The sequence below is a fragment of the Penicillium waksmanii genome (assembly GCF_028829765.1).
Source record: "Penicillium waksmanii strain IBT 27052 chromosome Unknown utg000004l:1.0-5674109.0:1.0-5678898.0, whole genome shotgun sequence".
Classification (NCBI taxonomy): Eukaryota; Fungi; Ascomycota; class Eurotiomycetes; order Eurotiales; family Aspergillaceae; genus Penicillium; species Penicillium waksmanii.
This window is the reverse complement of record NW_026643251.1, coordinates 2,845,564-2,858,525: the sequence shown is the minus strand read 5'-3', so window position 1 is coordinate 2,858,525 and position 12,962 is coordinate 2,845,564. Positions and strand designations below refer to the sequence as shown.

The 12,962-nt window shown below is 49.6% G+C and overlaps 7 protein-coding genes across 7 annotated transcripts; 1 reads left to right on the top strand and 6 right to left on the bottom strand.

Moving 5' to 3' along the window:
- Positions 1–816: 816 nt before the first annotated feature.
- Positions 817–1,410, bottom strand: N7481_003876 (uncharacterized protein; the record flags this gene model as incomplete). The annotated part of the gene is made up of 1 exon (XM_057263095.1): positions 817–1,410. One exon carries the CDS (start codon positions 1,408–1,410, stop codon positions 817–819), a length of 594 nt encoding a protein of 197 aa, XP_057124756.1.
- A 1,692-nt stretch (positions 1,411–3,102) lies between these two features.
- On the bottom strand, positions 3,103–3,570 carry N7481_003875 (uncharacterized protein; the record flags this gene model as incomplete). Its single annotated transcript, XM_057263094.1, has 1 exon — positions 3,103–3,570. One exon carries the CDS (start codon positions 3,568–3,570, stop codon positions 3,103–3,105), a length of 468 nt encoding a protein of 155 aa, XP_057124755.1.
- A 1,518-nt stretch (positions 3,571–5,088) lies between these two features.
- Positions 5,089–6,781, top strand: N7481_003874 (MCT family MFS transporter; the record flags this gene model as incomplete). The annotated part of the gene is made up of 4 exons (XM_057263093.1): positions 5,089–6,025; positions 6,096–6,201; positions 6,268–6,543; positions 6,619–6,781. 4 exons carry the CDS (start codon positions 5,089–5,091, stop codon positions 6,779–6,781), a joined length of 1,482 nt encoding a protein of 493 aa, XP_057124754.1.
- Positions 6,782–7,086: 305 nt separating this feature from the next.
- Positions 7,087–7,592, bottom strand: N7481_003873 (uncharacterized protein; the record flags this gene model as incomplete). The annotated part of the gene is made up of 4 exons (XM_057263092.1): positions 7,087–7,126; positions 7,209–7,274; positions 7,342–7,410; positions 7,462–7,592. The coding sequence occupies 4 exons, from the start codon at positions 7,590–7,592 to the stop codon at positions 7,087–7,089; spliced, it is 306 nt and encodes a 101-aa protein (XP_057124753.1).
- A 545-nt stretch (positions 7,593–8,137) lies between these two features.
- Positions 8,138–9,794, bottom strand: N7481_003872 (putative MFS transporter; the record flags this gene model as incomplete). The annotated part of the gene is made up of 3 exons (XM_057263091.1): positions 8,138–9,219; positions 9,285–9,547; positions 9,601–9,794. The coding sequence occupies 3 exons, from the start codon at positions 9,792–9,794 to the stop codon at positions 8,138–8,140; spliced, it is 1,539 nt and encodes a 512-aa protein (XP_057124752.1).
- A 1,326-nt stretch (positions 9,795–11,120) lies between these two features.
- Positions 11,121–11,713, bottom strand: N7481_003871 (uncharacterized protein; the record flags this gene model as incomplete). Its single annotated transcript, XM_057263090.1, has 2 exons — positions 11,121–11,573; positions 11,636–11,713. The coding sequence occupies 2 exons, from the start codon at positions 11,711–11,713 to the stop codon at positions 11,121–11,123; spliced, it is 531 nt and encodes a 176-aa protein (XP_057124751.1).
- An 834-nt stretch (positions 11,714–12,547) lies between these two features.
- Positions 12,548–12,853, bottom strand: N7481_003870 (uncharacterized protein; the record flags this gene model as incomplete). The annotated part of the gene is made up of 1 exon (XM_057263089.1): positions 12,548–12,853. The coding sequence occupies one exon, from the start codon at positions 12,851–12,853 to the stop codon at positions 12,548–12,550; it is 306 nt and encodes a 101-aa protein (XP_057124750.1).
- Between the last annotated feature and the right edge of the window lie 109 nt (positions 12,854–12,962).

Sequence of the window (12,962 nt, the reverse complement as noted above, 5' to 3'; positions counted from 1 at the left end):
GACTAGAAAGTGGAGCCTTGCGGGCGATCTAAAGACGACAAGTTCCGCTGACACATCGGGACCCTGAGATTGACAAGAGTAATTGGACTCTTCTGCTGAACAAATAGTGGGGACGCATATACGTGATGCGGTCGAGAACAGGATCTGGAACTGCTGATTGATAAGAAGCAGCCACCAGAGGGACCGGATAAGGAGAATGTGCCGAGTCCGAGTTGACAAGTTCGAAAGATTCCAAAGATTCCAAAGATTCCATCGGACGTCGCAGTGCCAAGACCTCCGATGCCACGCGGTCGGCGATTAAAATCCCCGCTGAGTAAGCGGGTGCACGGCGTCAGGCAAGCCCGAATTAGGCATCCTGTCAAAAGATAGAAAGGATATCCTAGGATACGTTTCCTAAAGTTTGGTTTTACTAACAGTCGGTGTATCTATCTGCCCGATTACTGCCGGTGATTCGGGACTGTTTCATCTCGATCGTTTCCGAACTAGGGGACCTATGTACTGGAGTGCCCACTTGGTTACCTACTTGGTCGGAGAGTTGGTTACCTTACGGTAGCTACTAACCTGCCATTCAGTTACCAAACGTTTTGCCTACTAGAATCCCCACTAGAATACCCATTCGAACACCTTCAACTTATCACATTCTGTCTCTAAAAAATACTATACTCGCACCTTCTTTCCCGCAAACGCCGTCGATTTCAACAAATCAGTGAACGCACAACACCAGGAAAGACCGCAACGATATCATATGCATATCCCCAGAACGATCGAACCAACCAAATCACCAGAATATCAAAACGCCTATCACCACCACACCGCTCATTCGATTTGGATATCGATCTCAGTCTTCATCTCCTCCATCTTCACCAACTTCTCCCGGCAATCGTTGCAAACGTCATACTCGTTGCCGTCCTCGTCGAAAAACTCATTCTGATCAGTCTCGTGATCACCCGGTACGCAGAACTGTTGTTTTTTTTCAAAGCAGTACACGCAGATGTCGTCATACCGAAGGCCGATACTCCGCGCTTTTGCGCAATGCATACAGACAAAGTGACTGGGACCAGAGATATCGCTGCCTACGTCGTCGCTTGATTCGTATTGGCTACTCAGAGATTCGGACTTAATCGAATTTTCTATTGATTCCACGCTATTGTGCGAGCTGGGATCGGCGGACGGTTGGCGGCTGGTGGCACAACTCCCCTTCTTCACCAACGAAACGAACGTGTCAAGTGCTTTCCTCATGCTCTCGGCTGCTGCGAAGATTGCGCTTTTTCCATGAATCGGCGACATCTCTTTTTGAGTATCTGATGCCACTGGGTTCGACGCCAGGTTAGAGGTAAAGGGTCCATCGGGTTCGATGGTGCTGGATGGCGTGTTAGTGCTGATGTACGGCGGATTCGATGAAAGCTCCATTGGGTCACATGTCTCTCTAATGGGATTTTCAACGAGCATCCGGTTCAGCATTGGGTTTTGCTTCAATTGGGCATTGATCTCGGCAATTTTCCTTCTTCCCGCACGCTTTCTCTAGGATACTCTGATTAGCCGAACTGCGTTCATACCGAATTTGACTAAAGTTACTCACAATTTGACAGGAAGATCGGCAATCGAAGCACGCTTTGAGAGCTGCTCCATTTTTCATGTACCAATCAATCGGGAGGATTCTCTTGCACTTGCGGCACATCTGGTGGATTGTGTTGGGTTCGGAAGAGGTTGTGGTGGCAGCACGGAAACCTGAGTTCGCCATTTCGGGAGTTGGTGGAAGGTATACGTATGTATGTGAGGTATCCCGGGTGATAGGGAGTCACTGAATGCTGTGAAAGTCTGACTTTGGTCCTGATATTTTCAGGGCAGGGGTCTTGGAAGAATCGGTAAGGATGAAGTATTGAGGTGTCTTCGTCGGAGTTCGATATCGGGGAGTGAGAGATGCCCCTCTAGTGATTTATAGTGTTAGTATCAGATCATTGGAGAATGTCACTGGGGGGGATTGACAAACCGGAAGTATGAAAGGGATGGTCAGGTTGGATGAGGGTTGGAGTTTTGGGAGAATGGAGGTCGAAGATGATGATTGTTTGGGCAGCTCCCTGATCACAGAGGCCGCGTGGAGAGAGTCGGTGTAAAGGTCGATTCACGGTGTTGGTCTGCAGATATGGACTTTTTGGAAGTCTGCCGAGAGTGTGGAAGCTGGTGCAATGCTGCGAGTGACATGCAAGAAAGGTTCAGGTTTTCTTCGCCCTAAATGTGTTCGAAAGGATGCTTCGGGAGTAGACGCGGAAGAGAAGATTGAAACTATAGATACTGAGATATTTATAGTCCAGGCCAGGAGTGAAGTGAAATTCCCTTGAACCTTCAAGCCTGGAACTTGGCCGAGTGCCAAAAAGTACTAGCGTCATATTTTGATGCAATGGCAAATTCCCAAGTACATACCTCCAACAGAGAGGGAGAACATAAAAATATGGTGAAAGAGCCTTGGGCGATATTCCATTCACTATTCAGATAGCTGTCATTGGATTCCATGGCTGCAACCAGAATCCTCGAGATACCTGCTGATCATGCGCCGATATCAGAAATTTAAGAGCAGATCTCAATCATGGAGAATCGACACTGGGCGTAGGTTGAATCGGCACGCTGGAGCGGGTAGGAAAACACGCGAGCCCTGGAGTCAAGTGATTGGGGGAATCAAAGTGAGAGAATATGGCAGTCAATCGGGTTGGAGCCTCAGGGTAGAAGTGAGTAGTATCCTATCTGATGCGCTGGCGTTTGATGAAGAAATAGGCTTCGCTTCACTTGACGTCGAGGCGTCAAGAAAAGTGATGGGTTGCGGCAGAAAGACATTTAAGAAGGGGGCCAGAATGAGAGAGGAATAGCATGCGCGTGGAATAAATATCGATCCATGCCCATGGATGGCAGGAAGATCGCGGTGGCGGGTCAAAACAAAATTATGTGCGGGACTAGTAGGAAAGAGCGATGCGGGATTTGAGGACCTCAAGAAGGAACAAGCCTCATGCTTGAAAGCCAGTGGGAGGTCCCATGATACTAGGAACCTCAGTGGAAGAAGGTGAACTAGGGAGATGATGGAGGCTTGAAAGAATCTGGTACTAGTAAAAGTCACATTTCTCGAATCTGCTGAAAACATATATATCGGGCGAATTCACCCTTCCGACTCGCTCTCTCCAGTTCCTCCACGGCTTCCTCCAATGACCTCATATCCCATGCTTCCTCATCCGACATGTATAGTTCGTCACAGCCAGGAAGTAGTGGTATCGTTTGTGTGGGCAATGCACTTTGCAAAGCGTCAAGTCGATGAAGAAGATCTTCCTGGGCGAGCCGTTGCATCGATGTGCAAGCGAGAACGTGCCTGAGATCCGGTTCAGAGGCCCGGGCTTCTTTTTGGATTTTCTGTAGCGAGAGTTCGCAGAGTCGGTATGCGAGCTGATCGGAGTCTGTGGAGGGGTTTGGCGTTGAGAGAGGGGGGGTGACTGCCACGGTGGATATTTGGGTGCAGAGAGGAGAAGGTCTCTTGCGTGGTTTGATTGCCGTTGAGACGTTCCTGACGAGGAGTCTTGTGCAATGCATAATTGTGGTGGTGGGTTTCAGAGCGATGGCTTTGTGGTGGTAGTGGTAGTGGTACTAGATGGATGGATAAGGTTGTGGTGAGGGGTCGGCGATGACCCTCATATATACTCTGACCCTCAATCGGCCAAATCGTAATTCTGAATCATAGATCGAAATGCTTGTAGATCATGGGGCCATTGTGTCTAAACTGCCAATGCAGGATCACCCCACCATTGCTGGGAAAGCCCGGGTGCTTCTCTTCTTTCTTGAGGTGTCGAGTGTCGCCACTGGATCATGCCACCACCAACCACCCGAGCGCGTCACACCGGCAGGTCGAACGATGCACCCGCGCAAAAGTCTCCAATCCTGGCTTTAATCGAGGTCTCAATGAACAGATAAATAATGTGATATACGCTGCAGATATGGACTCATCAATCGGCATTTTTGCATAAAGGGTGGTTGCCTGATCCTGCATATTCCTTTTATGCATCCAGCTGCCTCCTTAGTTAAATGCCGACGACACGACATGTCCAATGGTTGAAAAAAATCAACACATATATCTCTAGCGTTTGAATATAATGCGAGGGGCTATGGGGTTAATATTATACCATTTGAATGATGAATTGCGCAAATATTGATTTCTTTGATCGCATCATAGGTACGAAGGTGTCCAGGTAGTAGAGATCTGATCAATTCAAGTTAACTAGTGGGCTCAAGTGGAATAACGGCAGCTAAACCATATTATAAGGCTAATTTTCATAATTAATAGCTAATATTCTACTAATGTCCCCGTGATGTGCTCGAAATAGATAAAAAACCCCCCCTCCGACTTTTTATCGATAATGCTCTGTCAAAATCATCACCAGGCCACTTGACCACCCGATTACGAAGTAAACACATTTGCACATATTTACCAGAATGACCATCATTTTCCAAGGTTGTTTTACGGATAATCCTGGGCCAGCTCAGCCTATGCGAATTGAATTTTCGGGCAATCACCCGATGATCAGTGCCCGCGTCAACAAAGTATATCGACTGCACGATATCTGAGTCGTATATCTCCCCCAAGGATTCTCGACTCTCCCAGACAGGGCTGCCCCGTTCAAATAAAGTCCAACAATATCTCCTCCATACTTCAGACACCCCGCCAACCCTAGTGGGTCATCAGCTGCCCGTTCCCCACCTCCCACGCCCTACAGCCATTTCCCGAGGGGGCGTCGGGTTCTTTCCCGACGCAAAAACTCCATAAATTGGAGAGGAAAAGGGTCCACGCACGAATCAAAATATTGCTGCAACACACTTTGCTATCAAAGATGACTCACCACCATCGGACCGGCCAGCCGACTATCGAAAAATGGTCAATGAATCCGACCACCACTTGAAAGGCGGGGTTCGCTGCTTTCCACCTACTCTTCCCAAAATTTCAGTTCTATTTCTCTCGATCTAACAGCTCGTAACAACCCACACCACACAAACAGGAAACGGAAACGGAAACAAACTCGCTAGTCCGATTCTTGCTAGATCCTATACCGAAGCGACATGGTCTCGGATGTCAAAACTACCGTCCTAGCCACAGAAAGACCAGCGTTGGGTCCGGCACATGACACTCCAGGCCCAAGCATTGCGCCAAGCATCAATCTCAGCCGAACAACAACCGCCCAGAGCAGCAATGATGGCATCAGAGGTGGAGGAATTCGCGACGAAGAAGAAGGAGGAGGCACAGTTCCACACTCCGCTTTCTCGATCATCGAGCCTCCAGCCGCATTATCAGCCATAACAACACACACAACGCACGTCCGGGACCCGAATGTCGACGACACATTCCCAGACGGCGGAACCCGGTCCTGGCTCGTTGTATTGGGCTGTTTCTTCTTGTTGATGAGTAGTTACGGAATGATGAATTCGACCGGTGTATTGCAGAGTTATTTCGCCACACACCAACTGGCTGATTACTCGACCAGTGCCGTTGGCTGGATTCCCGGAGTCTTCACTTTCTTCGGACTAGCGCTCAGCGTGCAGATCGGGCCTATGTTTGATCGGTATGGACCGACAGGCATTTTGATCTTCGGGACTGTGACTTATGTGGCGGGCCTGTTGCTACTGGCCGAGTGTCGGCTCTATTGGCATTTTGTTCTCACGTTGGGTGTTTTGACAGGGACCGGGGCTGCGTTTTTGAGTACGGCTGCTATGGCGGCGGTGCCGCATTGGTTTGATCGAAAGGTTGGGATGGCGATGGGGACGGCGATGGCTGGGGCCGGTCTTGGGGGTGTGACTTTTCCGCTTGTTTTGAGGGCCGGGTTCACGCGGTTTGGGTATAAGTGGGCGATTCGGTTGATTGCATTGATCGTGGGGGTTTTGTGTTCGTTGGGGATTATGTTGGTTCGATCGAGGTTGCCGAAGGGGCAGAGTCGGTCGAGTATCAATTTGAGGGCGTTTCAGGATACCAGATTTACTTGGTTGACTCTGGGGACTTTCAGTGAGTGGCATGTGGTGGCCAATGGCGAATCGGTTGGCCGGAATATAATATTGATGCTAATTCTTATTAGGCCTGGAGCTGGAGGTCTTCGCTGGACTGGGTTTATACCCGACCTACGTTGTGATGCAGGGGTTCAGCACGTCGACCAGTGTGATTCTTCTCTCACTTTTGAACGTGTAGGTTATTTTATCAAAGATCGTGATACTGAAGCAGAATGATAGCTGACTAACATGACCGACCAGATGCTCTACAATCGGCCGACTGATCGCAGGAGGCGTTGCAGACAAGTACGGCCGTATTAACACCCAGACAGCACTAATTGCAGTCGGGGTCTTTGCCGTATTTGTGATCTGGCTCCCCTTTGGCAACACACTTCCAGGGCTATATGTCTTTAGCTGCGTCTTCGGGTTGGCCTCGGGGTCGTTTTTGAGTCTTGCGCCAGCTTGCATTGGACAGATCTCGAAGGCGAGCGAGGTAGGAGGTAGATTCGGAATCTGCTACTCGATTGTCAGTCTGGCGTATGTGGTCCTTTTCCCGTGATACCTCTTTCAAATCAATGTTCGATCAAATGTGCCCTTTTCTAATCATCGCAGAACCCTCATCTGTATCCCAATCGGGGGTGAAATGCTTGAGAAAGTGGGCAAGCAGGCCATGGTGGCCTATCTGGGCAGTGTCCTGATCGTTGGATTGGGAATGTTCATCATGGCGCGCTGGGCATGTCTGAGCTATCGGTGGCGATGGCAGGCAAAGATTTAATGATTGAACGACGAACGAAAGCATCTGCTTATGAAGGGCATGGTATATAATAGCATAGCGCGGGACAAGGATAGAATGCAGTGGGAAAAATTGGTAATTTCGGTATCTTCATTTTGGACGTGGTATGATCGCATACATGAATTATGGCTTCTGAAAGTTCTCAACCATCGAAGAAAGAATATGTAATAGGCATGCAATATGACTTGATTAGAATTCAAGAATCGAAGGGATTGAAGGAATTCGGGCCCACTCCCCATCGATCGTGCGGAGTTGGTGAGGAGGAGTGGAGAAAGGTGCGAACGCGCTTAGTTCTGCTCGCCACCCTGGCCCTTGATATAGTCCTCCCTTCGATAAGTTAGCTCTGAGTGATAGGACTGCAGTGTGATTTTGTATGATGTTTTTGAAAGGGATGAGGGTTAAGACGTACAGGTGCTTGTCCAGCTCGTCCATGTGCTTGCGCTGTTCCTTCAGCTTTGTTCGGAGAGCTTCGAGCCTGGGTAATTTTTTAGCGGATTCCTTCTCCAAATGCTTTTCTCTTCTTGAAATGAGATAACACCTACTTCTCCCGCTCCTGCTGTTTAATCCACAGACCCTCCTGGGCAGCCTCGCGACGCTGAAACTGGTCCTTTCTGCCCGCTGTTAGTGATGACGTCACGTATTGGGAAGCTGTCAAGGCTCACTCGGCCAAAAAGCCCCGCGGCTTAGGGGCGCCCGTGTCTCCTGCTCCCATGATGGCCGGCGTAGTAGCGAAGGATCGGAGGGCTGCTGGTGCGGTAGCACGAAGGATGGGGCGCGTAAGTGCGGATTGCATTGCGGATGGAGGTGGGGATGAAAGGAGTTCGATCAGAGGTTGGACGGAACTAGGGCTGTCGCAGTTCAATTAACAGCGACCGGGGAGGTTTGGTGTGGGAAAGCTATTCAGGGTGAAATTGATTAATGTCGGGGGCGGCAGGGGAATTCGAGGCCAACTCGTAATTTGGGGGTCGCAGGCGCCTTTATAACCCCGCGGTCGCTTGCTAAATCCGGTCGTGATGGCACGACCCAAAAACGCCAAAGATACTTTGCGTCGGCACTGGAGGTCTCCGAGTCATCGCGCCACTGCAGGGATGGTTGGTAGCCCCCGCTCTGTTTTGTACGCGGGAGACTTCTGAAATTGTTTACATGCATGATGGCTTAGTCCGTAGAAAATACTAAGTACATTATGGGCTGGGCCTTTCCCTCATGCTCTTAGGTATGGGGCGGGGCGACTTTTAAGAATGTGAAGGAGTACAGGAATGTGAAGGTTTGAACAGTCATTCATGTCAAATTGGAACTGATAAAATATGTCTTTGGTACATGAAATGGAATACCAGAACTCTACAACACATATCGGAAGTCTTTCTGCAACCTCCTCGCTGCAGCAATATCGATACCTTCGCTGTCAGCTGTGAGCTGCAATCGCCTCAAATCCTTCGGTGTAAGCTGGACATCCTCATTCGCCATACGTTCCTGTCGCTTGTTCAGTGAGCGCAGATTGAAGTACATAAAGATACCGCAAGCGCCACCAACAACCTGTAGCCCGATGTTAACTGCCAGGGCTGTCCAGTAGTGTGGCGCCTCGTGGTCGAGATAAGTGTAAGGTGTCCAAATACTTGCGGAATTTCCGATCGAGTTGATAAAGGCATAGGCAGCGGCACGCTTCGCAGGTGGTCGAGGCAGCGCACCCGCGATCCATGAGTAAAGAGTACCGTTCTGCGCGAATACGAAGACCATCAGGAACATCGCGAAGTAGCGCGGGCCGAACGTCTCCGGCGCAGCCATGAAGATGACGAAACCAATAATAGTGATCGGAATAGGGTAGAAGAAGAACCAGAATCGGACTCCCATTTTGTCGGAAAACCAGGAATGTCCCAGACTCCAGATCACCATGAAGATATAGGGAGGTGCCACCAGCAGCAGTGAGATTATGGGGTCGGGGTTCAATGTCTTCGTCAGAGTCGGGAAAAAGTTTTGGAAACCAGCCGCTCCGGTGATACACATGTAAGCCAGAGCCAAGACGTAGGTTTTAATGTCGGTCATGGCCAGCTTCAGACCCTTGATCTGGCTCATGCCGCCTCCCTCGTCCTGATCAGCTTCAGCCGCGTCGACCGCCAGACGCCGGACAGCAATCTTGCGCATTTCGGGCGTTAGAAGTTTCCAAGTTTCAGGAAAGTCGGGAAGCACGAAGCAGATCACGATACCAACGAAGACAGTAATAACGCCCTCAATGATATAAAGCCATTGCCACGCCGACATTCCCCGTTTTCCAGCGAGACCGCTCAAAATGCCAGCCGCGATTAAATTGCCGAAGGCACCGCTGAGCAAAGAACCAGAATAGAATATGCTCATGCGGAAAGCCAACTCCTTCTTAGTGTACCATTTGGAGAGATAGAAGAGTACGCCGGCGAAGAATGGAGCCTCTATAAATAAGATTATACGTTAGTCGAGATGCTTTAGCGATCATTTGCGACTGGAATTTACTAACCGACGAAACCCAGGAGGAACCGACAGGCCACCAAACCGCCATATCCCTTGACCTGGCTCGTCAAAGCGGAGACCAGACCCCAGGCAGTAACGAAAAACCCAAGATATAGAGACGGCCGTCCCATGTAGTTGAGAATCAAGTTACTTGGAACTTGCATCAGAATGTATGCCACGAATAGAATTGATAGACCGGTCTGATATTCGGTTGGGGTGAGGCTAAGGTCTGCTTCCAGACCTTGCAACCTGGCTGCGGCATAGTTATTACTGTTGTAGATTTAGTGCACTGTGCCACAAGCTTTATCAAGGTTATCACCTACCGGTCAATATAGTTTAACAAGTATACCAACACGACCATTGGCATGATCAAAGAGTCAATGCGAAGACGCAATTTCTTCTCGAGCACCAACTCTTCCTCTGTCAAGCGTGTGATATGCACGACCTCATCATGGGAGATATCCGCCTTCTCCCCCATCGCCTCCGAGTCAGTGATGCCTCTTTCCGCGTCCGCCATGATGGAAAACGAAAGAGCGAAAAGGGTTTGGAATTGGGTTGATAATTAGCAAGTGGGGAGGGGAAATGGAGCTGTATTCTCATCTACTCCGTAGACCGGGGAGGGTGAGCTCTTTATGGGGGACAGCAAGGGGACAGAGCCCCGTATGAAAAACAGGCTCGTGTCACAACGCATTTCTGAATGGCCACGCGCATTGGATGCGGGTGGTATCATTCCTTCCAGCTTGTGGCGATCACATACTTGATTTCTGGGGGAAGCAAGAGGACGTGGGGGGATTTCCGCGTTGCCGGTTCCAATAAGGGAAGGGGGGAGGAGGTATGCGGAGAGACACGAGGGTGGTGGCTAGGTATGTTGATGGTGATAGGCAGAGCCGGCCGCGACGGACCCCTCACGGTGGAGGCGGCAGCCATGGGGTTTGCGGAGAGGAGGCCACTGATATCCGGGGTGAGTGGATCACGGGCAGTCTAAAGTTTGTTCCCCCACGAAATCTTGCTGCTGCATATTGAGGCTTGGTCGGGTCAAGCCTCTTTTTGCTTAGGTGCTGAGGAGTTCGGAGTAAGTCCGGGGCAGATGGTTGAGGAGAAGAGATCAGCCGTGGGCCTGCGTCCTTTTGAGTTTCACCTCCTGATTTGACTTCATCCCCGCCTATCGCCTTCTTTGTCTGGTGGCTCGCCCGAGAGAGCACTGGAAGGAAACCGAGTCCGAGCCCCGTGTGGAATGTCTTGGCTGGGCTCGCCCCCTTGGACCATGCGATGCGGGTGTTGCATGTTACATCATGGTGGATGAGGTGAGATTTGGTGAGTCCTGGATCGAGTCACCTGATCCTCCTTTTGCACTGCAGCGGAAAGTGACCGATGTCATTAACTGTCAAGCTACCCCAAGACATGGCTGGTATTCAACAAACTCCCGCCTCCAAGCCACAGACCTCGCAGTTACTCCGTGCGAAGCTTTCCACTATACTTTCACCTCGGCTTTCCTCCTGGTCTTCTACGATTCTGGAAAAGAATCCCTTCCACAATGGGGTCACCCATTCTCCTTGGCAATCGCACTGTCCCCTAGTTTCACTACATTTTAGTATCTTGGCGATCGCATTCTGGCTAAATGCACGGGTAAATTCTCAACTCGAGGGCCCTGTACCCACGCGAGCTTTTACATAGGGGCTTCGTCGACACACTGGGTTATTTCGGGAAGCTTGCATATCAACTTGAGACTCATTCACTCGCTTGACTTGCTCTGTAATCAAAACAGGGGGTATATAAGGTGCTGAGCGACGCAGGCCTTAAACGATAGAAGTTAAGAGACGTGTCCTATTGTCAGGAATGCTTTTTAGTCAATGTCCACACTTTCCAAGTCTTCATCTTCCGCTTCTTCCACCTTTCGTGCAAACAAAACCTCCATCCAATCCGGTACAGAGAGCCCACAAAACTCTAGTCCAATCCCAATGTTTCTTGCGCCCGTAATATGTTGCTCTTCGCTGTCCTGTGGCGTCAGAAGGTGGTCTTTGACATGCCTGTACCAATAACCGGCCAGGAATTCCCTCAACGGAAGGCGAAGCTCGTTGGACTTTCGTTCTAATTCTTCCACTAGGCTCTCAAATTCAACTAGTGATGATTCGGGGTCAGAATTGTCGTTGAGAAATTCCTCTTCATCTGGATATTCATTTCTCTGAGTAACTTGACCCTTTTTGGCTTTGCTGAAGCAACTGTGGCTGAGGTCCAACGCGTTGGACGTCAAAGATCTGATGAATGCTAGTGGATCTTGCAAGGATTTTCCCTCCCACTCGTGTAGATAGTTTAAAAAAACGAGTATAGCAGTCGTGACAAGTACTGAATGCGCCACACATGCGCCTGGAAGTCATCTCTCGAAGAATGGACGAGAGTGCCGTGCATCCGCCCGGGAGCAAGGACATGAGGATCCATCCGAGACCTCTGGCTGCGAAAGGAAAATTGTACCCATTGCTGCAAATTGATTCAAAGCCTCTTCTTCCCCGCTGACATGCTCCGAATGAGAGTGTGGCAACGATCGGTACCTGAAAATTCCTTGTTCAAGTACCTTCAAGATCGGAAAATAAACAATTGGTTCATTCAAGTTTGTCCAAGGCCGCTTTCGGTGGATATTAGCCCCTTTAGAGATATGCCACTGAATGACTTCTAGTAGTGACCGAAGTGTAAACCAATAGTCGATTTATTTTAAAGAGCCAAGTGGTGAATCTCCATGCAGATCAAGTTGATCAGAACCACGAAATCCTGCGCTGTATAATGCTTCTGCGCACTGCCTTTTGTACAAGCCATGGTAAAAGAGATCCCCCCCAATGTCTCTTTGAATGGAACATAGTATTCCCTTGATTGGAGAGAATGTTTATATCTGTTTTGCGAGAGACGAGTAACTCATAAACTTTGAGGGCCTTCCGGCCATCAAGAAGCGACCCCACAGCACAGCTGCTTATGACTGACGACGGCAAAAAGGCCTCTGCGAGGTCTCGCAACCTTTTACGTCTTGCTGCCAGTTCATCAACTAATAGCAAAATTCTCTCTCCTTTGTCAGGGTCAGGCAACTTCAAGCTCTCGGTGAGCTGATACCGGGAGGAAATACATCCCTCTCTTAGCAATATCCTGGCTGAGGAATGATACCCTGTACCAGGGTATGGAAGAGAGGTGAAGTATTGCCTCGCATCTGCTCCAAGCTCAAGAAGAACCTTCAAGCCCTCGGGTCACCCAATGGCCAGGTTCAATAAGGAAAACTTCTGATACTGTTCATTGACCAAAATCCGACGATGACGAAGGGCTCCCCTGAGCTCTGCAGCATTCTCGCGACAAATTATCCTTGCGAAAATGATACATAGCCCTTTTGAGTTGGTCTCGTGCCTTGCCAGGAAAGCTATCCGAGGCACCGGTAGGTCCATATCGTTTGAGTATTTCCCGAAGTCGGGTTATGGACGCATTGATGGACATCGCTTGTTCTGAAAGATCGGCGGAAGTTTCGGGTTGAGTAATGCGAGTCTCTTCGATCATCTCTCGTAGAGCTTTCAGGGGGAGGCACAAGGATTCGGCTTTGGCCATCATATTTCGAATATCCTCGCCATAGTCTCGATAGGCACGACCTTATGCGACGATTTCCCCGCATACAACCAGACCCAAGGATATCACCCCTACCGCACTTCCAGTAACA